A 26,903-nucleotide genomic window follows, 5' to 3' on the forward strand; every position below is an offset into this window, starting at 1 on the left:
ATTAAGAAGACCTTCTCTTCGCTCCGGTCAGTTAGTTTTGACATTTTTGTACTAGCAGGAAATCTGGAATCTGGATACGTGGGTGATCCTTTGTTCACAATGTACGAGTGCAGTCAGAATGGTCCGTTGTAAAGACAGAATCGAAGTATGACACAATCAGATGAGGCAGGGAACGCCGGAAGAATGCAGTTCCCGAAGAAATGGCTCACCTGTTTTATTCCATGGACGTACACACTTTTTTATACTACCTTTATAACGCTGTCGTGGAAATGCTTAGTCTTGTGAGCAGGAAGATATGAGACATGACTGGAGAGAGACTTGCTCTCACGCGGTTTTGAAGCAGCGTTAATTGAGGTGGTTAGGTGTAATTCGGCAACTGCTGAGATACGTTGAACGTGAGACCAAATCAGTGGAATGGCTCCAACGATCTTGATTGTTTTTCAACATCTAAATTCAAAGTATGTATTTTAGGTAGTGTGACCACAAATGCTTTTCATTGTTGAGCTGGTAGTTATTGCTTAAGATAAAATGTGCATTTTTCCACTTCGTTTTATACTCATGGTCAGTATAAACGTTTTCAACCTGTAATGAGAAAATAAAACCGCCGCTATATTCGACACTACATATTTAGCCACTGTTTATGAGAAAACTTCCATAAAACTGCGATCTTCTGAACGGACCAACAACACATGGAAATAATACTGCGCATTCAACTGCAGCCATGCCATTAGGACTCAGGAACAAAAAAACTCAAATGATGTACATTAAAACTCCAGCCATAACGATTAATACGCATTACAAGAAACACGCACTGATCCCTTGAGTAACAGACCATGAACTAATTTAAAAGAGCCACCATCACCAGAACAAATCTTTAAATTTACATTTTGTATCAGGATAGACTATAATGACTAATGAGTGCAAAAAGAAGCATGTTGCCGCCGGTAAAACCTCCACGTAACGGCAAACTCGCGTTGGACGTTCCATTATACAAAGGTCATGACGTACAGTTTCTGTGTCCGAAATTACGTTTCAATCATTTCAGATATTATCATCCCATTCCAGATCGGTCTTTATTCGAGAATCCTTGCTCTTGGCGAACGCTTCCGTGCAGCTCTGACTGCGTCGAATGGTGGGTGACTGGGGGACGATCATGTCGCATCGGTTGGGTTTAGAGCATTCTTCGCATTCGTTGGCCGAGTCCTCATCCTCCAGCACATGACCGTGATGACAATCCTCGTGTTCCTTCTCTTCGTCGGTTAGATCATCGTCATGAACATGATAGTCCTCCTCGTTGTCCACGTCATCTTCATATTCGCCTTCCGAGCCGGCTTGCATCACCTGCGCAAAGACCATCATCCATCATCATAAACTATACATGCATATGGCTAAAGTTTTTATATGGATACTATGTATTAAAAAATTGTTTGGGCCAGGCATAAAGCAACAATTAATCATCAATTCCTTTACATAAAAAACTTTTTTCCTCCACTTTAATTCAGCAAGTTAATTATTATTTAAAAAACTTCAAACTGAGTACTGAATGCAAAAGGACTTACAACGGTGCTGTCGATTTAAAATTTATACAGTATTGTACAGATACAATATTCCAATAGTCAAAAATGATTTTCGCATAGTATAAAAACATACAGTAGAAATGTAGAATCAAATAACTGTGAAGAAAAGCAACAATGTGATTAACACGTGCAAAGCATTGCAACTTATTAGCCTGCGATGCACAACAAAGTCTCGCATGTGCAATCAGTGCCAACAACCTTACTTCAAGTGGATTGACTGTAATGGACATTCCTTCATCATCCCACTTCATATCCGGCTTTTGCTTGGATGCGGTGCCCCTTTCTAAGTCATCCTCCATGTCGTCTTCGTCATCAAAGTCATGATTCTCACACTGACGCGATTTACTGCTCAGTGACTTACGGAGCTTCCGTAAGTTTTTTAATGAAACTTTTGACTTTTTCTTGCGATTATGCATGGCTTGCAGGTCCGGTTCCGATGTGTTGCGAGATCTTAGGTGAATGCTGCGCAGTTTCAGCACTCCAATAAACACGATGAAAATGAAGAATGACACACAGATCACCACAACCACGGTTATGGCAGCACCTAATGAACATGCAAGAATAGTATTAAGAAGATTAAAAAAGGGCAGCGTAGTACTCTTTACAAGAAATTTCCAACATAGTTTTATTCTATAATCATTTCTATACGCACCAGTGGAACTCATGTGACCGACATCGGAGCCGGTATGGAATTGAGGGACGGAAAAGACGGAATGGGGACCGTACAATGCTTCGAATTCATGCTTCTTCAGCATAACTGGTTCTTTTAACTGTACATGCTCATTATGAGCTTGCAGCTGAGCTTTAGGCAGACTGCGATGGACGACTGTGGGAATCTGTACTGGATGCATTAGCAGTTTCTCCAAATGTTCAAAGTTCTTTAAATCGACCTGCAGGCAAGAAACCTAATTAACCTTTACCGTTTCAATGCTGAATAGATGTGATTGATTTGTTTTCTTCTTATTCCGGTTATCATTCCAGTGGATATAATTTTGTTTTGAATTGATCTACTCAATAATTTCAGGCACCTGACAAGCATACCTCAAGAATATATTCGACAGAGGGGAATTTGCTGAACATCTCTGTGCAGAAAACCGCCACCTTCACACGGAGATCGTTATACTTGGATATTTTGCCTTCGTCCAATTTCAGCCGGATATCGCGCAACACATTCAAGAATTCCGGTACTTCATTGTTGACACCCGACCCTTTAATCACCCATTCCATTTCTCCCGTGGAGCGCTGACTCAACTGTACCACCATTCCCGCCGATCGTACCGCCCCCTCGGACACATTGAGGGTAACGCCCTCAACGGCGCGCTCATTCTTCAGTCGAATGGTGCACGAGTCCAGCAGTACCACATCGCGTTCGAACTTGCGCACCATGGCCTCGTAATCGGTCTGGGTTAAACTGGTCTTCTGCTCCTGGGCCATGAGAACGGGCGAGGAAGCCCGCATAACGGAAATTGTCAGAGAGTCCAGAATCTTCACACCCATACGAAAAACATCCGGCTGCGGATTGTCCATGCCGTCGATGGTGAGCGTGCTGGGTCCACTAAGCGTCACGGTCGGCGGTACCGCTTCCGTGACCTTGAGGGTCAGACGCACATCGGGCAGGTCTTTCATTAGGCTAATGGTGGTATTGCCATCATTCGGCGCAGGAGCACAGCTGTAAAAATAAAATAAGCACGTACATGATGATTTAATCAAGAGGAAAACAGGTAGGCCAAGGAACGCTAAGTGGTCGGTACAATAGGTTGACTGGCTGATTCAATCATTTTTCACGGGATTATTAGGAAGGTTGGTCTCGACGCAGCGGATTTAATGGCGTGCATTTAATCAATTGAATTTCTCTCAAACTCCCACCGCTGCTTAATGCATTATTAATCAACCAACATGTTTTCTTGGGATTACTGTTTTCCCCGACTGCAAGATGGAAAATGCAGGCGTGACGCAGTCTATCACTCAGAAAAATACCAGGGATTCGTGACCTTTTAATATCCTTTACACCCGGTGTGCCGGATATCTATGATCATGCGCAATTATCTTCCTCAGACAAATACTGTTTTCGAAGTAATTAATAATCTTAAAATAGACCTCATGAATTATTTACTTAAACACATATTAATTAAAAGCAAAGCTGAGCTAGGAACGCGGTATCCCGGTCTTTAGTCCTGCATGCGGTATGAACAGGCGAATGTGCAGGTAGCTTCTACCGCTCCAAATCAGATTATGTCGACAATAACACAACTGGCAGTGCTAATGAATTACCATAAAAACTATAATTCATTAGTTTTTCTTAAGGAAGGAAACACGGTTAATAATTACTACAGCATCGTTTCCATTGATGACATTTCGATACCCATGCCATATATCGTAAGGTCAATGCTCACGGCTTCCCGTTACATGAGGGGCATCTGAGCTCTTAGCGCATTAACTTATTAAGCATCAGGATTAATCATAAACAGTGTTGACTTACGTAAACGTGGTGCGCAGATCCACAAATCTGACGCCCGCTGCCGGATACATGCGATCATTCTCATAGCCGATTTGGTTAATTAAGTCCTGGAATGCCTTGGTATCGTAGCCCTCTACCATCAGCTCATTTTCATCCCCATCCAGCATGGAGAACACCGCCCGCTCCGAGGAGCTAACGGTGGACGGCGGCAGTGTGAGTCGTTCGGCGCATTTATTCATGCACTGCAGCACACTCTCCTCCTCGGTCTCGTTGACGAGCAGTGACAGCCCATCCAGATAGCCGTGCAGATATTGATCCATACGGCTCTGGGATCCTGTGGTAGTACGGGGAAAAACAGAATGTGAGAAGCCGGTACATTATAACGGCGGTGGCTATTAGCATGATCAATGTGGCATGCCAACGCGGGTGCGCTGACAGGCCAGTTCGCCGCACTAAGAGCGCCATATATCAAGCGGGACATGAGAGGGATGGTAAACGAAAAAACATTAACAATTCTCCATATATACAAAACGCACGGGCTTCGGTAAACATGCACAGGCTGTAAAACACTCCTTAATAGTTAATACAGCTGAATAAGGGAATCTACAGACGGCGACACAGTACAATGGAAACGATTTCTCCGAAGTCGAAGTAAGACAAAAAACGCAATTCCAGTTTACCATTCTGAATTTTCAGTGTTTAATTTTTTGCCAACATTACGTCAGCTGACGCTTAATTATACTGCATATAATCGCCTATAACAAAAATTCGCTGTTGATGTACATTGGTACGGTTGGAAAAGCAAGCAATCAATAATCATATTATTTTATGAATTGTCGCAAAGGTCTCGTTATAAAACCAGGAGTGGCACGCGGCTATGTTAAGCTGAAAATTAAGTAAGTACTGTAATCACCAACCTTGCCAGCAGGCGCCGACGACGGTGGTAGTTTGTAGTCCTTTAATGGGATGCAGTGCCCAGTCGTCGATGATCTCCGTGGCCGAATCATCATCAAACTCCTTACCATCGATAAACAACTTCACATCCGGATATTTCACCGAAATCTACCATCACACAAACACCAACACACCCATAAATTTCTTACATTAAGGGGCGTTAAATTTACGCAGCCGATGACGTTTCCTGTAATCAGCGTTATATATTTACCGCATAATGATGCCATTCACCGGTGCACAGATAGTTATCCAGATTCCAGCGCCATTCCGCCGGCCGGAAGACGGTTGGTTGGTCACCGGCCCGCGGTTCGCGGCGCAGCAATAATGCCAGCCGGCAGTTGCGGATATACACGGCCACATGATGCCGTGACCTTTCCCGATCATCACTAATACATAGGACGTGCTCCTTGGCGAATTTATGATCGTAGGTGGTCCTGTTGACCGGTGCATCACGCTTCAACCATGTCGTGATGGTGAAAGAGCGATTGAAGTGATCGGGATTGAGTTTCTGGGAGGGTACCACAATGGCCGTGCTCGTCCCATCAAAGTACAGTACATTACTGCCGGGCAGGCTATTGTTGCGATCCATCTTCAGATTGCTGTCGGCCTGTGCCGTAATCGGATTGGGTAGCAGTTCAATTAGATTGGAATGCGGCTGGATGCGGGATGCGCATCGCTTGCGTTGGACCTGTTAAATAATAATGCCCGAAAAATGTGATTGGTTATGAAAGATAGTGTGAAATGATTGTTCAAGCGCATGCGCTTTTTAATATCCGAATCAGCCGGGGAATGGCAGAGTAAAAGCAACACTGCCAGTGCCCGGTATGTGTATGTATATGCAATAGCTGCACACATTGAAAGTGTCTATAATGGATCGAGCGTGTTAGCTGCTAACCTGTAACGGAAGTTGGTCCTCCCTGTCGCAACCCTTGCCAATATGATCATTCTTCAGTGTTACATGCGCGGTAATTTTCTCAATCTTGCTACAGCTTCCTGGCATGATTGATGTTTCACACAAATCCAGCTGGGCGTTGGGATACAGTTTCAACATGGCCGTATCAGGAGCATAATCCACTCTCTGGGGATTCACTGCAACCACCAAGCACAGGCTGTAGCTCGTTATCAACTTTATGGTGGTTTTTCTAGTATGCACTCCAGAAATAATGCATACTATATGCTGGCGCAAAGATATCTATGTAAATTTATAAGTTCAATGTTCAGACTGGGTTAATTCTAAATTCTGAACATAATTTCGTTGAACTGTGATTCCGTACGTCATCCTCAAAGTGGTTATACAACATTACGAAATAAACAATATTTCTCAGTCTCCGAATTGGGCCACTATGGATAAATTCTTACATACTAATGAATAATACGTGCTCATATACAAAAACCATACACTATCTAAAAAACTCGAAATTCAACATTTCTCAAAATTCCAAATTTCACGAAGGAAACACTAAATGTTTACATTTTTACGAAATTAGTTATGATTTTTTCTGCCACAGGTCCCCGTTTTACAAATATGCAGCAAGACAGTAGTGCATTCGTAACAGTCTGCGCAGATGAGGCAAAAAGGGAACAATTAAAGTATTCCGAACGATTAAGTTCCCGTACATCTTAAAGTTCATCCAACCAAATACTGCTCCCCACTACCGACTACATGCCTCACTGACCTTTCCAGTGGGGCGTACAGACGGGGATCACGTTGATGTTGACGGTGGCCGGATAGACCGATTTCTTCCCTGCCGCGTCATAGGCGATAATCGACAGGAAAAATTTGCGCTCCTGTGTATAGTTGAGCGGACGTAGGTTGCGAATCACTCCCGTATTGTCAATGGTGAAGGGGGAATTGATGGGGTCGGAGATCTCGTACTTGGCAATGCGGCTAAATTCTTCCGAGCAGTCCGCATCGAACGCTTCCACCTGCAGTATATTGTCCACCAAACGGCCCTCTTCCATTGTGGCTTCGTAGGCATTACGAGAAAATTTCGGCTCGAATTCGTTGACGTCTTCCACTTTGACTTCCACCCGAGCACTGTAAGATGACTATATTTTAGATGTAATTTTAAATATATACAGTCGGATAATTATAGCAAGTTTTTTCGGGAATCCTGTCGGTTAATACGCGGATCATATGTCAACTGCATGGTGGGAAAATCACCAGCTGTTAAGGTTGCTTTGCTCAAAACACATTAATCTCATCGTAAACTGTGACCGATACCCGCTGGCATCGATTTGAAATCGATAACTGCATATATTCAAATCTCCAATATCCCGGATAAAAAAATGACTCTCAATGTAAAAAACTGTAAAATAGTATTGGAGTCCTTAAACTACCAAGAACGCGTTTATTTGAAGAAAATATGCTCACAATTTTGTAGATATGCAGGTATAAATGTAGTGCAAAAAGTGCGTATTGGTGTTGTTATTATTAGTGTTATACACAGCCTAATTCAGCCCAATCAGTTTGTTTTGCATGAGGGAATGCAGAACTATTTTCGCGATGTAACATTGACACCATAAAATAATCGTTTGCAGTCCTGCACAATTCAGCTGACCCCTCGGCGACTCAATTTTATGGGAAAATTACATGAAATTGCTTGGAAAACGTCAAGCGCCGCCTGACTGTCTGGCCATCCCAGAGGAGCTGTGCGTTCTCTCCTAAGGTGTTGACCCAATTTAAACAGCTAAAATCGCTGGAAAGACGCCGCTCGAATCAACACACGATGGCTTTCACCACATACACACTCAAATTAATCAAATGAAACCACCTTCAATTGCCAAACGCACTAACAATACAAAATAATTAATGAAATGCTTGTTTATTCTCGACGACCTGCGTTTTACATTCCAGCCCACAGAAGGCGCGGAAATAACACTCAAAGGTCATCAGTCGCCAACCTGAATACGACGCATTGAAATCGCGGCTGCACCTGTGTCGCATGATCACCTGAAGGTCACGTATATGATCTCATATTTCGTATCGATATCTCAAGTAATTTTCGTATTAGCTTTCTGCTTCTTTCTAGATACCTCTCGGAGACGTCGCCGGCACAGCTGACCGCGACAATATCAAAGACATAGTCCATCTTGTGCTCGCAGTTGAGGGCTTTACTGGTCTCAATTATGGCTTCGTGTTTATTCTCCTTAGATGGACGGATGATGAAGGGCAGCGGCTCCGGTTCATCCTCCTCCTCCTCGTCATCATCCTCATCATTGTAGTCCTCATCGCTAGGCTGACTGCTGGTGCTGCTGCGCGACGAGACGGTGCTGCGGCTTGTGATCTCATCATCTTCCTCACTATTCCCAGGTCGTGATGTTGTGTTGCTCAGTGCATCCGCTGCGGCAACGCGTACCGGCGGCACAATTTTATATTCGCAGACGTCATCCGCATCGGTCTGGCTGTCGGTGGCGGACGGTGCTAAGACGTAGATGCGCGGTTCCACCAGCAATTCCCGACTATTCTCTTTGATGTAGGCACGGTAGATATCGTGCGGCTCACTGGGGGAATCGACACTATACTGGGCGTAATACGTGTGAAAGTCCTTCCCGATGGCGAATTTGGGCACTGCAAGAAGAAACGACGGGCTGTTGTATTATAGTGTGTGTATACGTATGTGTAAATAACATTTAGACAAAATCCCCGGCTTTATTAATCAGCTGGCGTCTGGTGCTAGCTGTGAAAACTCAAACAAATTGCCCCTTTTATTATTGTCTTTCGAGTGGCTACTGCGTAGTGAATGTCAACAGAAAAAAATATCACCAACTGCCTGTTTGAGCGCACTTAACCAGCGGGTATAAATAACTCCCGCTGCTGCTGGAAAATCAGTAGGCAAATATTAACGATTGATGCCTTTCTGGGGCTAAGGCTCGCAATCTGAATATTTAAACGCCGTGAAATGGATCAAGCTCCATGTGATCAATAGTCCTGCACACAAAGCCATGACGTGATTAGGTAACTACAGTATAAATTTTGTTAAATATGGAGTGGCAGACATAATTCCACAAACTTGCAAATATTTTTTGTAATACTGACAGTCATAAGTCGTAACTGTATCATTGTCGTAAGTCGTAACTGTATCATCTACATTAAGTTTTCTGATTACAGTTTTGTTGACTATGACAAATAATGCCCGCGCATGCGTCATCTATACTGGTCATTTAGCAGCATTATTCATGTGCAGTCAAAAGCGTACTTCATGAGCAGCCATGAATAAGCGTCTACTTGGTCGTGATGAGATCTGTGTTTAATCATGTTTATAGGCTGGAGCAAATCACTTGGATAACCAGCGTCAATCGATAATAATATTTTCTTCCTAAATCTCCTTTCTGGATCAAGATGGCCGCAGTGCAGTGCAGGGAAAATGTTGTGCTCCGTGTGCCGGCCACTTGGTACCAACGCTACGTTAAATAAGTAGTATTCTTTGTGCGTAGATGTAACCTAAACTCAAACATTTATTTGTTTATTTAAAACACTACATGCAGGATATACTGGCTTTCTACAGTTATGCAGTTGCATATGGAAGTAAGCAGGCTATCCTAATGTACACATGGCATTTTCCTCAGCGCATTTCTTTTCCCGGCCGGATGGAAATGTCTTATGCATGTGTACGTAGGCAGCAGCCTGAACAAAGCGAGTACAGCTCCGATATTCTAATTACAAAAATTGATTTTCTCCCGCTCATATTATCGATTAATATCTATATCTTTTCCAACTCTCGTGTTTATTGTGTGGACTATCGAATCCACATGCCGGCATCCGCGCTCCATATTGAACCCGGCATATCTGCACGGGAAAACAGACGTGTAACCAAGAGCTATGGATTTTCTTGATGAATCAGTTTTTTTCCCGAACGACATTCAAAAGGAACTCATTGGGCCGTGCATGCGCTTTTCTCCTGTTACAAATTTCTTCCCATGCACAGGACATCATCAGATTATCTGCACACGCGCTCTCAGTAGCTGCATGTTGGGATTGACAGAGTGGTAGGAAAAAATAGTCATCAAATCTTTTTTCCACACCTGTCGACAGCTGCGCTATACAGACAGACCATAAGGTTACCAAGATAGATATAAGATCGACTGCGTGTGTGCCCTTAGGGAAGAGGGAAATAAATTATTGACGAAAAAACGGCCAGCTGACGGGTCCATTTTGAAGGGAAAAGCAGATTTCCCATCGGGAAGAAATGTCACTGCCAATATTCTGTTGCGCCGGCGACACATCAGGGCTACGGATGATTATTTGAGGCGTAAACAAGGTTTCGCTGCTAATCTAAACGGCGATGGCTTAACGCTAACGGACAGTGTTTATAAACCTAAGCCGGCAAATGGTCACCGTCCGCGTGCTGTTTCCACCGTTTTCGTGATGCGATTTCGTAAATCACCCTCATAATCACAACAACGAAAATTCTTTGCCATAACTTAATGCGATTACGTAGCGCGGCGAAATATTGGATCGAATCAATTACATTATTAGTTGCAAATGAGCTAATTATAATTCCTGACCAGTGCAATACGCGTTTCATTTGCATAAACGAATTAGTATAGCTACAATAATCAATGCACAGCATCTGTGAAAATCAGAATTCCGCGTTTCTCAAATTAACCGAATGGTCAAAATCTGGGCCATATTCGAACATCAAAAAGACGGTTTTCAAATGCATTCTATATAACTATGTAGTATGTCTTATCGATGTGTAGATATTAGATCGCCGTAGATTAAAAAACAAAAAATAATAATCCTAATGCTAATTTTAAGCTAATGATTTCATGTAAGCATTTTCTTATCCTTTCGTAACAATAACTTTCGTAACAATGCTTTCGTCGCTCTGTAGCTAAAAGTAGATTTAAACTGTGTAACTATACAACTAAGCAGCTTTTTTGTGAAAGGTTGTCTAAATACAGCAAATATCGTATCCGCTGGATAAGCTGACGTTTAGATTCGCCCTATCTCCTACCGGAAACGATTACCATTTCAGTATTACAACAGCGAAAAAAAGCGTAGTTACCCAAATTATATCACCCAGCAAAAGAAGAAACACAATCGCATACTAATAAGGCAAGATACCGAGCGAACTCGGACATTAAACCAATTAATACACCCGTAAGGCTTTGTCAGCCGAACTTACCGCGTCCGTCACATTCTTGAGCGGCCAAAAACACTAATACGGCGCACAGCCCAACGGCTGCGTAGAGCTGGTACATTCTGCTACTCCATGCCATCCGATGTGCTTGAAAAAGGTATGGAAATTAAACAATGGAAAAAAATTTCTCGAGGAATGTTATATTTAAGGAGGAATCTTACAGTGTTCTGGAATGTTCGCTATCCACGAAAACGGGACTCAAATGGAGATCTCCAAGCGTAATGTACCTGCTATGCGTATATGCCGGAATGGTGACACCGAGTGTGGAGCGGATCGATCAATATAGGCATGCTGTGCAGTGAAAGTACGCAACACCACGGCACGGCTTCATTATTTATGCACGTAGCCTATCTACATTGTACACACTACTGTATACTTGAGATTGGTTCCTTTATAACGAACCCGCCCCAGATATTTGACGCGGTGGCACACTAGCGTGAGAAATACAAAGAAGAACACGGGATAATCAATTCGCGGAAATCCTGAATACTCCAACAAATTGCTGTATTTCACGCGGAATGAATTTCTTACCTAAAGGAACGCTATCTCAAAAATATTTTAGCCAAAGAAATTGTTAAAATCGCATCTGTTTTCTAGGCTGCTGTAGGGTAATGTATATGCAACCGAAAACACTGCATGCACGCTGACTATCTGTACAGCGATCCGGCAGTAAAACCTAACAATAAGGTATCGGAAAATGGAATCGTTGAAGCCATTAAAGATGCGCAATTCACGCTGCTCGGCGCTTTGCGTGGGAAGAGCTTTACATCATCGGCTCAGTTTATGTCTGGCAATACGGTGACTAATAATACAGAAAAAAATCTTTATGACCTGGCAGACTTGTCATAAAAATGCAGACATCACGCATACATAAAAAATGCGAATTTATTCGAATATCCCGCTTTAATACTGTGCAGCATAAAAAGCAACACAACTAAATAACAGTAGTATACACTAGCTACCGATCGACTACGGAATTGTTTCTTCGCTCAAACAAGTACAGAGTATATACAATACTTCATTATGGGTATAAGTGCTTGACCATTAAATAGCCCCTTCACATAATTCCAAATTCAAAACCTCATTTAAACATTTCATCGTGTATCAACTACAGTATCAATAAGAATCAACAGAAGGGGGAGAGTTTCAGCAATTTCCGTCACTCTTCCCCTTCCGACCGCTGTGCATGCAGATGAGCTCAACGCTGAATTACAGTAGCCGGCAGAAACAGGCCAATGACCACTGCCAGCCACATATATATCGGCGCATTTCTCGGCAAGGTTGTTTCGATCCCTCCGACCAGGCGGCATGAAAATAAGTACAGCAAACTAACCAGTAATCTGTTTAAAAAGTCGTTTATTTCTGGACACGACTGACTTGACGCATCATCTACAGAGGAGATCTCAATTTTTCAATCGCTTACTATCAGTTTAACAGCCATGAGACCCACTTGTATGGCAATACGCCGATGCGACTGTCGATTTTGTGCTAGAATCCGGCAACGAGTAGTCTGTTCGTTTTCCCTTTCCTCTTTATTAAGCTAAATTGGCAGATTACAATAAAAAATGAAAAAAACCATTTACACAGCATAATGTCAAATACAACGCTATCGTCAGAGTAAATATATTGTAAAACAGATAAAAGCTTTGATACAAAATTACCTTTAAGATTACATCAGATTAGAAAAAATCTAGTGGAGACAACGGGGAAAATCACAAAAAGCATGAGAAAGAAATTACCTTACCGAACCCCATTGAGCCCAGCAGAAAACTCAGTTAGCAGAATCAATGCTATCCGGCGATGAAGATTCAGCCGCTTCTTCGCTGGTATACAGAGACGGGTCCAGTTGGTCAGGGAGCGCGGAAATATCCGTATCGTAACGATCCTGAATGTCATTCAGCTTCTGTGCATCTACATCGGAAGCAACAAAGGTCACAGCCAATCCGCACGTTCCGAAGCGTCCGGCCCGAGCAATGCGGTGCAGATACTGGTCCGGGTTCGTGGGGCAATCGTAATTAATCACCACATTCACTCTCTCAATATCCATACCTAGTCAAAGCGACAGTCAGAAATAAGAATTCTTACAAATATTTGAAAATCGTAAAAATCTGATTCAATAAAAATTTGATCAACAATTATTTATCCTACTGCTAAAGACTACAAATGGTACAATATTTCATCACATTTTCGCACACTACGAGTACGTTTTATCGACTGACCAACCGTATTTTAAGAGCAAGGGAACCGCACAGTTTTGCTATTCAAACACGCATCGGTTTACTTCGATCGGACTACAAAACACAGCGATTTACCGCGCCCAAAAAGGTCCGTGGCCACCAGAATTCGCTTTCTGTAATCCACAAACTGCTGGTAACGTGCCAAGCGTTCCTCCTGAGCCATTGCAGAGTGAATCATAATGACTTCCGTCATCTCCTCAGACAGGAGAGTTCCAAGTGTTGAAGCACGGGTAACGGTATTTACGAAAATAATCCTAGGAGAAATAAAACACAATTAAGCTGACAAAGTAGCATGACAAATGGGACATCAGACTGAAACGTAGTGTATTTTAACGTACACCTGATTCCATTCAATAACGTCCAAGACATCCTTCAGCATTCGGTACTTCTTATCCTCGGTGACCTGCTTATAGTGCTGCACGAGACGTTTGAGCACCAGTTTAGCAGGATCCTCGACCAGTACTTCAAACGCTTCCTGCAATCACATCGCAAAATATTATGGAAGACTGGAAGTAGTTCTGCATTAATGAGTCGACTATACAAACACAAAGCAACTATGGTTTATCGTCTGACTTCTACAGATGGTGGAAGTTCTTATTAGTGAAGATATACAGATAATACAGATTTTAAGTTTTAAGCACTCCAAGGATAGCAAAAACGCTATCCGGTATTTTTCTCACTGAGCTTATGTCTGTCTGCTGCGAGAAAGCGCTTGGAACACTCCCACTCAGTGTATGATACTTCTGCAACACATTTTAGCGCACCTTCGACAAATACTTTCGGCAATCCTGCAAAACCGCGGTCTGGTACGTGGCACTGAACATCATGACTTGCTTTTCGAACGGTGTCGCCAGGAAAATTTCGTGCACATCCGACTGCATGTCTAGCTGGCCCAGCACCTTATCGCATTCATCCACAATAAAGTGCTTGATGTGCGACAGATTCAGCACGCGCTCACGGACCAGAGCCTTCAGGCGGCCCGGTGTGCCCAGAACGATGTGGACAGGGCCGGCGCGCAAATTCTGTATGTCACCCAAAAGCGGTGTGCCGCCGTAGAAAAGGCCTATGCGGATTCCACGCAAATGTCGTCTGAAACGACGGTACTGAGCTGCGATTTGGTAGGCCAATTCACGCGTCGGTGCCAGCACCAAGACGGTCGGTTGGGTGGTGGCTTGCGGGTCGATCATTTGCAAGGTCGAAATAACGAACACCGCTGTAACAGAAAATCGCATTAATATTACTCCTACACTATTGCTCCCTTACACTGCATACGCCGGCACATATAGCAAAAAATTCTTTTGCATTCCAAAACATCGTTTTTTTCGAAAAAAAAAATTTCGTCATAAAAATGAGTCATAAACCAGCACAAATGGGAAAAGCTCGAAATTTGAATAAATCAGAAATTATGGAAATTGATTACGACAAGACGACCTACGTACTCGCGCATAAAAAAAAACTAATGCGAAATTAGAGGATATCAAATACGGAAACATCGGCGCAATACGATAAGAAATCACGGTTCTGTCGAAATAATAACAACGCTAATCCAACAGAGCAAACAGATACGAGCACGGTACTGTAAGTAATGCACATGACTTCTGTCTGACGTACCTGTTTTGCCCATGCCGGATTTAGCCTGACACAAAATATCCACACCCGACATCGCTTTGGGGATGCATTCCGCCTGTACTTCTGAAACATCAAAATCAACCTTCTATAAAATATGTTTGTAATATTACAATTAAGTCTGTTCTGTGTGCAGGGAGGACGCTCAGCAATTCGGAACTTACGGGACGGATGCTCGAAGCCCGCATCGAAGATCCCCTTCAGGATTTCGGGTTTCAGTAACATGTCTCGGAAGCCAGCTGTGTGCAGGCTGACGTGACCGTGATAGGGCGTATGCATCACGACACGGTCTCCATCGTCCATGGGTTCTTGGTTCTGGTCAGCCTCCGCACTGCCATTACTGGTAACCTGTTCTTCCACTTCTTCCTCATAGTCCAGCAGTTCCGCCTCCCCGTGTCCATTTTGAACAGCTGCAGCCATTGTAAATAGGAAGGCAAAATAACATCAGCTCAAAAGCAACAGGTTTACAAAATGCTAGGATCTGAGTGCTATAAACTTATACAAATGCACACACAGGTGACACAGCGGTGAAAGTGAAACTCATATTTTTACGCTGTCAGGAGCAACACAAAACAGCAGTGAGCGCAGCGCATCACACGAACTGGGCAATGAATATTTTGGTCCTATCCAGCAATGTGGTCATATCCTCCGTACGTGCTGTGCGGTACGTAGTACGTACACACTACGATAATTACAATACGCGAAGTACAGGTAGTAGTATGAAAGTGTATGACGTAGTGCGGTTTGTAACCGTTTGTTACCAGTATATTTATTGATAACGTTTTCGCAACAGCGCATTGGTAAGTGATCATTGACCACTGGTTTTCGTTGTAGAAACTTCACGGATACAACCAAATCGCCAGCTCGCAATCAGGTACAATTGGTAATTTACCAATTACTAATTTTCTCGTGTGTATACGGATACGAAGAATTGTTCTGGAGGCGACAAGGATTCGAACTGTTCCACGCACTTAATTATGCAATTTTAAGTGTCTGAAAAGGAGGCGCAAGTTCACCGATCGAAGAAAAAGCTAAAAAATTTTATGATTTTTATGCAACTTCCCTTTTCGATAGTATAGGGAGAAAGGTAAGTATTGGAAGTATCCATTATATAGTTATTTCAACTTATTTGACGTTGCCGGAGTATGCTTAAAAGCCACCGATTAGAAGCGAAGACCAATAACATTACCCTAGTCTCTGCATCTACAATTAAGGCTTAGAAAAAAATTATTAGGATGGCATTGTGTAAGTTTAAATACTTACTCAAAATGGAGAAAATTTAAGTACTACATTAAGTCGTCGCGCTGATTCCTGTAAATCATGACCTTTTACTCATTTGGTAAAGCGTTGCGAAAATAAATCGCGGCAGTCTTGTAGCCATGGCACAGTACATCAGAATCGAAAGAAGTTTTTACAGCTTACAACTTGTAAAGACTTAACTGTAAAGACTTCTTTCGATTCTCGTGTACCATGGCTACAACTGCCTCAAATGTAATTAACCGGCATTAAGAGTTTTTCCGAGTGACGGAAAGCGACTCGACTCATAGAACGCTATTACTGGCCAATTTTAACCACCTCCTGTTAGTAGTGAAGCTTCTTAATCACTACCAATTAAGAAATTTCCGATTCGCAAAATTCGCGAATTTTCTCGATCGGACCGATTAACAGTCCGATGAACAAGTTCAGCGATTACGAAATTTCTCGAGGAACTGCATTAATCGGAAATCGGAATCGCTCAGGATTGCTTAGCGCACTACCATATTTATGTGCTATCGGCAGTAAACATTTGCTGGTTGATTACTGTACACTGCACACGCCACACGGAAAGTAAAACTGAAAAATTAAAATTAAATAGAGTAGTACTAGTGCCAAGTGCCAACGTTTCTGCCCTTTACCAGTTAGCTCGTTTATGATCACCCGCCCTTGCACGAAGCTGTTACGTTATTAACAGCAAAAAGTTTTGCTGCCCGACCCGGTAGTCAAATGTAACATTCATACTCAAGCGATAGTAGTACACCGGTAGTATGGGTGCTTCCCAAGCACTTGAACCGGGTTCGACTCCCGGCTATCGCAGTTTTTTTTGGTAAAATTTTCGTTGATTGGTATTTAGTTAAGCTACTTTTCTTTTTTTGTCAAAGTTTTGAGTAAGTACCAACAGCATCACTGCTGCGAGAATAGCTGGCATTCACTTTGGATTTTTCTTGGCGGCACCAGTGTGCATAGTGGATGGACCCCGTAAAAAGTGTAACTATAACCCATGTTCGACTCGTAAAGCGGAACCATCAATCTACAACAACAGTTCATTCTTATCAACATCGCTGGTGTGGAGTGGGCAGGACCAGTGAATTACTAAAATAAACACGACACCGGAGCATGCAGAACAGTAGGTAAGTACTTGTACAATGCAACATTATAACAACAAAACAATCAAAGTACAGCATGCCACGCACAATTAAAAACAGGTGTTACTGTATGTAAACCGTGCAACAACAGAACAGCAGGTTACCTTGCATTAGGCAGGTACTTACTGTAAATTATTAGTTAAAAATAAAACGGAACAAAACATTCAGGAAGCAATACAAAAATCTTCCAATATCACATATCAACTGACTGAATTTATATTACAAGCATGAAATCGCAGTCTACCACAAGGAAAATAAATTTCCGTTGAACTCATGGTGTGGGCACAAGGATGAGATTCACCAGTAATACGGGTCTGTTTTCCGAACATCGATTGCCTCGTCCTCTCTGAAAATATTTATATGGCCCATTGAGATTCGTCATAAGAGAATTAAGTCCACACTTGACATTTCTTTTCCAAAGAAAAATTATTAAGCTATCTCCTATATCCTCACGAAACGGTATTAAATACGAGCACATATGCTACGGCACGGAGTACAACAGTGGTTAGCGCTACATTGAGCGACAATTAAGAACATATACGTAAAAAAGCTTTGAAATGTTTAGGCCACAAAGTACTTACTACCCAATAATTGTTCCCAGTGCTTACCGTATTCCTAATCTTCGGTGAATAATGAACAACACCAAAGCAGTCACAATCAAGCAAACCCCGGTAGCGATATAAGCTATTCCCAGAAAGGGATTTTTTCCACCAAAAGCCGAATCATTAGATATCACCAAGTATTTCCGGCCACGGTACGGAGTGACGGGATAATCTAAAAACAGGCACTGTCATCCCAAAGCACTTCGCTTGGCTTTAAAAGCATAACGACGAAACGAAAAAACTTTGCCTTTGCAGTTTAACCTGAATGAATTATTATAATAATATTACAGCGGCTGATGTTCTCAGAAGTTAAGCTTTATATCTCACTGAAAGTAACGAAACAGTTTATCGCAGGGACATCGTATACGTACTGTAATCAATTGTAAAAGTGTAATTTCCAGGCGGAAGTCCACTTTGAAACCAATGCACTGACTGGTCGATTCGGCGAAACACCTTACGAAAATCCGGAAATGCGGAAGGACGCATCCATATTATGAAATCTAAAACATCGACAAATATAATTAAACCAACGATTACGAAGCGATATGAGAAGGTTATCACCTTCGTTCTCCATTCCATTATTGAATGCAATTTCCTGATCCATTTCCCATATGTTCTTCGACCACGAAGGCGGCTTTACGTAACCATCGTAGCCTGATTAATACGAAAATAATTTAAAACATGAGACGAAATTCCATACAACTCAGTCTTTCTGAAACTGAATAAGCGAAGCGCGTTGAGGGAAACCAGAACTACATCAGTATTAAATACGGGAATTCAAAGGTGCTTTCTATCCGAAACCTATTACGATATTTAAATATGTCGAATTATTCGTACAAAATGTATGCAAATACGCACTTTCATTGAGAGGCTTTCCTTCGGGATTTTTAAACAGCGCTTTTTCCAGAGGCCACGCTAATCCCGTCCGCAGTAGCGGAACTTCATGATTTCCAGAGATCATATGTAGTTTAATAGTATCTACAACACGAACAAACACATCACAGAAACCATTTATTATCAATAACTGCTCAACATTTCACACTCCTTACCGTTAAACATGGCATTAGCAAAAGCGCCACAAGGAACTATTATTGAATGGTTAATAGAATCAAACGGCGAGCAGCTTTTGCTCACTCCTCCAACATATCCCAGCAACTGGTATTCATCACGGGATTTCAAAAAATGGCGATGATTTTGATAAAATCGGCTTAGTGCGTAATATATCGTTACCGTGCCCTGAAAAAATACCAATTAGACTTTTAAATTAAAACTAATTTATCTATCGGCTGTCGCCTGCAGAAACAACACTACTCGAGTAGATCAACTGTACAATATGAATGATGAGTCAGCTGTGAGAAACAATTTGCTACCCGAGACATCATTGGAGGCAGAAAAATTATTTCAAGGCTTTGAAAGTCTCACACAAACAAAATCTTTAAAAGAGCAAGTCTAACACTATTCATTGTGCAAAATAACCGACAATCTTTCAACAAGCTTGTGTCAGCATTTTAACTACAAATGAACAACTGCAAGGAACGACAATGCTAGGTTAACGCGCTGGTGCATTAATTGTATCCACTGGTAAACAAAAGGAACAACAAGCACAAGGAAACCAACAATCTCACCTCCATTCCCGTGGGTAAATTTAATTCCACTTTACACGTGCATCTCGCTGGTTTGGGAGTGTGAGCAATATATCCCGCACAGTTCAGGTAACTCGATGCATAATGGAGATCATCGCGCTGCGGGATGCGCAAGCAGTATGTATAATCGAGCACCACTTCGTGTACCTGCACAATCGACAACAACAACACGCATTCAAAATTATGCAGCGGCATGATACATATGTACAGTATCACAATAAACGGCAGCACGCCGCCGTTAAATGGCGGCGTAACTGATTACACATTTTTGTGGTTTAATCAGCCTTGATTGGCATGCATTCAAAGGCTGTGAGATGGCAAAATTACGGGCGTGATCGTACATTATTGGAGGCCATTAATAAGAGCACGCCAACAGGAATAAAACAGAATCCAATGACGAGAAAAGACCATAACACCGTCTTGGCATCTAAATCAGGTTTCCATGCTTTTAAGCGCTGCTGATTGTAATCCGTGCTGCCTAAAACACATAAAAAACATTTCTATCCACCAAATCATTTGAATTTCCGGAAGTAATATGTTACGAAACTACCAAACAATTTGCTATCGACAATCGAGTTTCTCTTACTGTGCGTTTTACTGGCAACAAAAATCGCATCAGTTCTATGGAGTACAGTATACAGACACTCAAACTTACAACGGGCAGTGAGGCAAATAAACTGAAGAGCCAAAAACGACAAGAACTCACTTGCCTGCTGTATTACAAAAAATTCATTATCCTGTTTTTACATACCATTTTTGTAGGTCGATGATCTTGCCATGGAGCACGCACGGAAAATTCCTGGATTAACAGCACTCAATCAAAAAGCCCGACAGTAATCCAAACTTCCACACTTCACATGGCCAATGACAAGGCTGCAATGTCAGCTTTCCTAAAGGAATCTAAACCAAAAACCGGTGAATACTAAATACTTCTATTATACTTTAACTTGCACATTACACATGGTCCAAGGTACCGTCAAAGAAGTTTCTAACTGAAGTTTACTATATCAAAATTTATCAGTATCGAAAATAAATTACCTACACACATAACACAGGCGCAAGACTTGCACATGGAGAATCACACGGAGAACAAAATCAAATCACGGAAATCTAGGTTCAAAAAAATGCGGTATTCAGTCAGTACTTCAGTAGTAAGTACAGTAATTCCTCTACGTGTGCCCAGCATCCATGAAAACACCAGCCAACTAATCTGCATAAAATGCGAATAAATGCGCAGTTAGATGCGAAACGAGATAAAAGAAATATAAAAACTATACAAAAAAAAGGATAATATTATATTATCTTCCAGTGATGTCAGGTAGAATCAGCAATGTTTCAATTTGCTGTGCAAATTTGCAAATGCCAAACCGTAGCAAACGATACGAATGATTCGCTAGTCAGCAATGATTGCTAATTCATTATTACTTAGCATAAGCAAACTGTTGGATGTGGTTTTAGCAATCGCTTCTTGAAGAGTGGGTACGTTGGAAAGCGCACATAATGGTTCTTGGTTGTTAGACTCGTTATTAATTCTGAATTTAAATTTTCATGGTTTTTAAATTTTGATTTTGTAATCTGCATTGCGAAATTTTGTTGGTGAGAATTTCAATAAAAACCATTTACTTTTATCTCCAGCGAAATCTGTTGCAAATGACTTACGAAATATGCTACTCTGCATCCTGACAATCCCCAGATTGTCTGCAGATCTCGCGCATCATACTGTGGAGTATACTGTATGCCAGCCACATCTTGCAACATCCTCGACTGCCATCAGAACTGGGTTCGCCGTTTGCCACTCGTCCGGATCTTCTGACTATGTCGGCCGGTTGGGATAAGGTTCTACTTTCTTGACAGGTGAGAAGAACCCCCCGACTAAAATGCCTTTCTAAGTTTAGGCATTGACTACTTCAACCTCGACACCTGTTGTATTGGCCTTTCGTGACGCTCCGTTGTATGTGAGTTCTGGGAATTTACCGTGGTTCGCGTCTACCGTACTGTCGATAGTGTCGTATTTTACAACAGTTCTGCATTATGCGCAACTGAAAGATGGTAAACAGTTTTTTGTCTTCTTGCAGATTTGTGGGCTCGTACGTGTTTGGCTTGTGCGTGTTGTCTTCCGCGTGAATTTTCGTATCGGATCCTGTTTACTACCTAGCGATGCTGTGGGTAAGATTTATTTACAAGTTAGCAGTAATATTTGCAATGTTGTTTGAAGCAAAGTGTGGAATAATTTTTTAAAAAAACAAATAATAAAATATTCAGGCTTATGCTTTTTATATCGAAATGATGTCAGCTTTTTATATCGAATTCCCTTTTGCAGTTTCACTTTTCATTGCATCGCTGCGCAGCCTTTCGTTATATTGCGTCGCCATTATCAAGTTAACCCGGGGAAGTTTCTCTCTGCTCTTTCTCTTTTGACGGAATCACCAAGAGCTGCCGTCGACGACGTATAACGGACGAAAGAATGGTCTAAAGAATGGATCCGTTGTCTTGTGAATTTGTACGATACCGAGAGCCTCAATTTTTTGTTGACACTTCAAGAGAAAGAAGAAAAGCGTTTGCGTGAGAAAGGAACCTGCTATCTTGACAAGTTTGAGGATCTGCTCCCGTATGCTAGAACGTCCGTTGGCCGGAGCCTTACTTCAAGCCGTGCGGAACTGTACACTTCAACCACAACTGAATTTGAACTGCAACGAATGCTTCTGTATCTCGCGCGATTAAGGCAAAGATCAGTGAACTGGAGAAAAGAAGGTTGTAGCTGATAAAAAAATTAATTTTGAACTGAAACGTGATGTCAAAAATGTGATTGGGTTGTGTAATATGGTAAAATCCGAAGCCCATTGGAAGAATACGCAGCGCTGAATGTTGTCGATAAACCTAAGCCGTGTTTTTTATTGTTCCACCTGATCAAAAGCATGCTTGCTCTGAGGCGGGATGCCACAAAATGTGATTGTTAGTTTCAATAAAGATGCTTTCAGTTAGATTTTTCGAATGAATTGTGGGTTATGAGTTCGAATAACACATATGCTGCACTGCCATGAATGTGAACATTTACCGGAGAACAGCGCTCGCGCTCGGTGCAAGAATGTGGTTAACAACCACCACTAGTTATAATGAATAGATGGATCTCTGCTGTAGAAATAAGTACAGAATACAAAATACCATGGCCCTTAGGCGGCTGGCACGTTCGAACGGCATATGGATGGCGCCCGCCTAAGTCGGTTGGTCTGTGGTCACGTTTTTTCTTTTTGCGATTGTGTGCACTTTGTTTACGTTTCAACAAAATTTCCAGCGTTTCGATGTGGTGTTTTGTTTTCATGTGAATTAAACAGCCACGCGACTGTTAAAATCCCTACAGAACAGCAAACGTTTCACGCGTTACCTTGCTGACATGCAAAAATACTGCAGATCTGGCCTCTGACCACGTTTTCCTCGAAGTGCATACCAAATTGTTCTTTGGACTTCAGTTCGAGATTGCGAAAAGAGCCAGCCATAGCCTCGTTTTTGATGGATTTTTCTTGTGTGCTTTGTTCCCTGACTGCGCGACGCACACGCTGATATGAGTGTCGTTATCACGGAATCTATTATTGCGGTAATTCATAATCATGTCGAATATGGTGTTCGCTAACAGATAGCGTCGATAAGGGGGATGAGCTTCCGTTGATAAGTGTCACGGTGCTGCTGGTTCCTGTAGCTGGATGTTCTTATCGTTCTGGCAGTGGTTAACGCAGACATAATCAATTGATTATGTTTTCTCTGGCATACTATCGTAATACGAGATGTGGGAACCCGTATCCGACAACAATGCGCCCGGGCCTTCCAGTCCTCCGGAGGAAGCTGCCTTTGCCAGTGTTCCCCAGAAGACGTACACTGAAGTGGACTATATTAACTTCCGCAGTGCGGAACACGACGGACGGTACAATGAGCTGACAGAATCCATCCGATCCAATCCGGAGAGTGATATTGCCAGTCGCTACTCGGATCGCCTGTCGAAGCGCTCGATACTGTGCATCCGCGTCAGCTTCCTGAACATTCTCCTAATGGGATTTCGGTTTATGTTCAATATCGGGGCATATACGACGGCAGGAATGGCCCAGACGGTGGTGTTAAACAGTGTGAACGATGATTATTTCCAAGGGACACCCACATTGGGATACGTTTTGTGGGCGGTTTGTTGTGGTACGGAGGAGGCACTCGCGGAGATATTCCTTCTTTAATTTTGATTTTTTGCACACTTTAGGGACGCAGGCGCTCGCATACTTGTTTGGACCATGTGTGGTGAGTATTTACGGTTTAATAAAAAATGTAATCTTCGATTTAGTATTCTGCAATCGCTTCATTTTATAACTAAAATTTCATAAGTTATGCACGGTTTTCTTGTTAATTTCCCACATCAAATATCAAACATTAACTTTAGATTTTCTGTTTTTTTTGGCGTTTTCCTTGTATTTTTGGTATTTTTATTTACTGGTATTTTGATATGTTTGTCTTTATGATTCGGTTTTCTTGTAAATGGCCAATCTGTGAAAATGAATATCCCTAAAATACATATTGTGGAAATTTTCTAGTGTTTTTCTGACAATTTTCTTGTGAATTCTCAATTCTTATGATAAAATGATGCTTCAGGTTGCCGTTATTGGCCCGAAGACCGCGATGGTGTCCGGAGCCGCTTGTGTGTCCCTCTACATCGCGTGCTTTATTCGACCTTTGACCATTGCCCTATATATTGGTGCAGCATTAATGGGATTCGGTGTCGGGATAATATGGGTCGTTCAACAGCATTTTATCACCATTAATTCCACTTCGAAGCGAGTAATGAGGTAAAATTGCCTTTTGTGGTAGCGTTAAACCGACACTATTAATAATTTGTTTTATCCTTGGACAGAAATACGGGAGTGTTTTGGGGATTATATCAGTCGAGGTGAGCAGATTAATTATGAGTTAATGTTAGAGACGTATAAAGTGTTTCGTATAGTTGATAGTTATTCTATAGCTAATGCCTCAAGAACTGAGAATTGGTATTTTGGATTGTACAGGAGTTGCTGATGTGCTGTTTCAATGCATGGTAATCGTTTGTGATCTGTTTTCAGTTTAGTCACCGGAAATATGTTCTATTTTATTATGGTACATGGTGCTGAACAAATCGACACTGAAACGCGTCTCATTGTTTTCGGAACGCTGACGGGTATTTCTGGAATTGGAATTGTGGTTTTCGCTCTTCTTGTTCACCCATGGTGCGAAAAGGTTCGCCGACCGCCTCATGAATACCTTACGCTGAGTCAAAATGGAGCGTAAGTGTTTATAGTTCTTGATCGGTAAAATCAGTTTCCCAAAGATAGAAAGAATAATGAAGTTCTGTAAGAATAATCTGTTTTGCAGCTAGAAACCAACTCAGAGTTGCTCTCTTTAAGAAGTTTAATTTACGTATTTAAATCTTCCTATAGGCATGACAAAACTTATTCTGTAAATATAATTAGTTATGTTGTCTCATAGAGAACCGGTTCCTCATCGTTCTGCCAAAGAAGCGCTAGGTACAAACAATCTTGCCGGAATTTTTCTGAAATGCAATAACCGTGTTTCGATTTGTTGGTTCTAGTGGCCACGCTCAAAGTTGCAAAGAACAGAGATATGCTCATACTAATGCCAATTTTTTGTTATATTGGTAAGTATGTTTTGCAATTTGTTGTCGTCTTGTATGCTGGAAAATCGCATCATTTTCAGGCGTAGAGGGGACATTTTGGGTGAATGTTTATGGAACATCACTCGGATACACTGAGCGCTTCGGAACATTGAGAGAATCTCTCGTCGGTTTGACCGGTGTCTTTGCTGGTGCTGGAGAAATAATTGGTGAATTACCTTGTGTGTTTCGGCGTGATCGAATTTGTCTGTAGCAATCATTTGCTCAATAAACAGGTGGGCTACTTCTTGGTTTTCTGGGAAAATGGATGCACTACAATGGGAAGGACGGGATGCTTATGTTCGCAATGGTCGTACATGTCGCCGCTTATTACCTGACATTCCTCAATACGCCCAGTTCCGCGTCGCTGGGGATGACCGATGACGGTGCTTACGTAGACCCTGAGTAAGCGATTGAGCTATCATTTCCTTGATGGCAGTGGGTGTAATGTTACCAAACTTCATTTTTACAGCCCTTACATTGCCATGGTCGTCGCATTTCTTTTGGGTTTAGGTGAGACATCGTTTCCGTGACTGTTTTTCTTATAGCGTTTGGTCTTGTTTATTTTTTTGTATTGTTGTTTCGTTTTTTTTATCTAGACTTAATTGTCCAGAGATGATTCGTAATTCTGGCAGAAAAATATCTGCACTTGAAACATTAACGATTGTTGATCCCTGTTGACAATGGATTTGATTTTACTGAGATTGTTCGGTCATTTTCAGGTGATGCAATTTTCAACAGCCAGGTTAGTGGAAGATTTATGGTTATTCTGCGGTCTTCTAATCCATGATCGAAAAGGTTTATGGCAGTATCAGGCATTCCGTTGTTTTTCAGTGTATGGCCTACTTGGGACATGTTTATCGGCACGACTGTGTTTCAGTGTTCGGAGTGTACCAGTTTTGGTGTGTAAGTGAAACATTGTTGGCCTTTGGTTTTGAGCAACTAAACAGGGCTGCTGTGGTGTGCATTCTGTTATTGCTTTTCAGGCCATCGCCAACTGTATTAGTTTTTTGTATGCTACTATCCTGACTATTCCTTATCAGGTAAATTTCTAGCGGACATCTTAAACCACAGTATTATCCCTGTTTCTTCGTTCTGAGAGGAAATCGTTGCTTGTGTTTTTGTAGCTGTTGATACTGGTGATCAATGCTGTGATGGCTGCTGCTGGGTTTTGTTATGTGGAATGGCAGGCTTATCGAACACACCCCCCGGAATAATAATGGGGAATCCATTTTTCAGAATCTGTGATATTTTGTTCTTTTTGTAACTGTTTGTATGCACTATGCATTTACGTGTGCCGAGAACGTTGTTTTATTTTATCCGATATTTGGACTTTTTATACAATGATTTAATTTTACTGTGATATGAACGGAAGATTGTTAAAGTAGTTTACAGTAAATTATTAGTAAAAGCATGACCCTGAATGGTATGAAATCAAAGTTGGTGCATGACATCGAGAATTTCTGGAAATACACACCCAAGAGAGAAAGCATATGTTTCACATCAGTTCAGAAATTGCGGTACTTTTTAGTAAAAATCATTTTAGTGATTCATCGCGGTGACAAAATAGAAAAATCCAAA

At 41.8% G+C, this 26,903-nt stretch overlaps 4 protein-coding genes and 1 long non-coding RNA gene across 7 annotated transcripts; 2 read left to right on the forward strand and 3 right to left on the reverse strand.

The window, feature by feature from the left end:
• Positions 1 to 624: 624 nt before the first annotated feature.
• LOC129584649 (calsyntenin-1-like) lies at positions 625 to 11,781 on the reverse strand. Its single transcript, XM_055476904.1, has 12 exons — positions 11,297 to 11,781; positions 11,121 to 11,222; positions 8,026 to 8,560; positions 6,666 to 7,027; positions 5,885 to 6,078; positions 5,201 to 5,677; positions 4,953 to 5,097; positions 4,057 to 4,369; positions 2,619 to 3,246; positions 2,230 to 2,467; positions 1,781 to 2,121; positions 625 to 1,341 (listed from the first exon to the last, which is right to left on the reverse strand). Exons 2-12 carry the CDS (start codon positions 11,212 to 11,214, stop codon positions 1,042 to 1,044), a joined length of 3,627 nt encoding a protein of 1,208 aa, XP_055332879.1. The 5' UTR covers positions 11,215 to 11,222; positions 11,297 to 11,781; the 3' UTR covers positions 625 to 1,041.
• Positions 11,782 to 12,648: 867 nt separating this feature from the next.
• LOC129584686 (spliceosome RNA helicase DDX39B-like) lies at positions 12,649 to 15,576 on the reverse strand. The gene is made up of 6 exons (XM_055476974.1): positions 15,163 to 15,576; positions 14,984 to 15,064; positions 14,137 to 14,585; positions 13,711 to 13,847; positions 13,448 to 13,626; positions 12,649 to 13,184 (listed from the first exon to the last, which is right to left on the reverse strand). The coding sequence occupies exons 1-6, from the start codon at positions 15,416 to 15,418 to the stop codon at positions 12,907 to 12,909; spliced, it is 1,380 nt and encodes a 459-aa protein (XP_055332949.1). The 5' UTR covers positions 15,419 to 15,576; the 3' UTR covers positions 12,649 to 12,906.
• Positions 15,577 to 17,331: 1,755 nt separating this feature from the next.
• On the reverse strand, positions 17,332 to 21,044 carry LOC129584680 (cell cycle control protein 50A-like). 3 transcript variants are annotated; one of them, XM_055476966.1, is made up of 10 exons: positions 20,692 to 21,044; positions 20,397 to 20,545; positions 19,987 to 20,123; positions 19,628 to 19,792; positions 19,052 to 19,238; positions 18,861 to 18,980; positions 18,564 to 18,656; positions 18,374 to 18,502; positions 18,009 to 18,174; positions 17,332 to 17,746 (listed from the first exon to the last, which is right to left on the reverse strand). In XM_055476966.1, exons 2-10 carry the CDS (start codon positions 20,422 to 20,424, stop codon positions 17,698 to 17,700), a joined length of 1,074 nt encoding a protein of 357 aa, XP_055332941.1. In that variant the 5' UTR covers positions 20,425 to 20,545; positions 20,692 to 21,044; the 3' UTR covers positions 17,332 to 17,697. The 3 variants fall into 3 exon arrangements, with proteins under 3 accessions (XP_055332941.1, XP_055332940.1, XP_055332939.1); XM_055476965.1 differs by having other exon boundaries at positions 20,688 to 21,044; XM_055476964.1 differs by having other exon boundaries at positions 20,684 to 21,044.
• Positions 21,045 to 21,204: 160 nt separating this feature from the next.
• On the forward strand, positions 21,205 to 22,350 carry LOC129584796 (uncharacterized). The gene is made up of 3 exons (XR_008689919.1): positions 21,205 to 21,499; positions 21,721 to 21,811; positions 21,966 to 22,350. It is a non-coding gene; the product is annotated as an uncharacterized LOC129584796 (long non-coding RNA).
• A 575-nt stretch (positions 22,351 to 22,925) lies between these two features.
• On the forward strand, positions 22,926 to 26,746 carry LOC129584584 (UNC93-like protein MFSD11). The gene is made up of 14 exons (XM_055476805.1): positions 22,926 to 23,824; positions 23,886 to 23,923; positions 24,272 to 24,465; positions 24,531 to 24,566; positions 24,736 to 24,936; positions 25,139 to 25,176; positions 25,242 to 25,307; positions 25,367 to 25,492; positions 25,559 to 25,727; positions 25,795 to 25,835; positions 26,045 to 26,067; positions 26,157 to 26,228; positions 26,309 to 26,365; positions 26,450 to 26,746. The coding sequence occupies exons 1-14, from the start codon at positions 23,425 to 23,427 to the stop codon at positions 26,537 to 26,539; spliced, it is 1,551 nt and encodes a 516-aa protein (XP_055332780.1). The 5' UTR covers positions 22,926 to 23,424; the 3' UTR covers positions 26,540 to 26,746.
• The last annotated feature ends 157 nt before the right edge of the window (positions 26,747 to 26,903 follow it).

This window comes from Paramacrobiotus metropolitanus, unplaced genomic scaffold, assembly GCF_019649055.1.
Source record: "Paramacrobiotus metropolitanus isolate TYO unplaced genomic scaffold, Prichtersi_v1.0 Parri_scaffold0000014, whole genome shotgun sequence".
Lineage (NCBI taxonomy): Eukaryota > Metazoa > Tardigrada > Eutardigrada > Parachela > Macrobiotidae > Paramacrobiotus > Paramacrobiotus metropolitanus.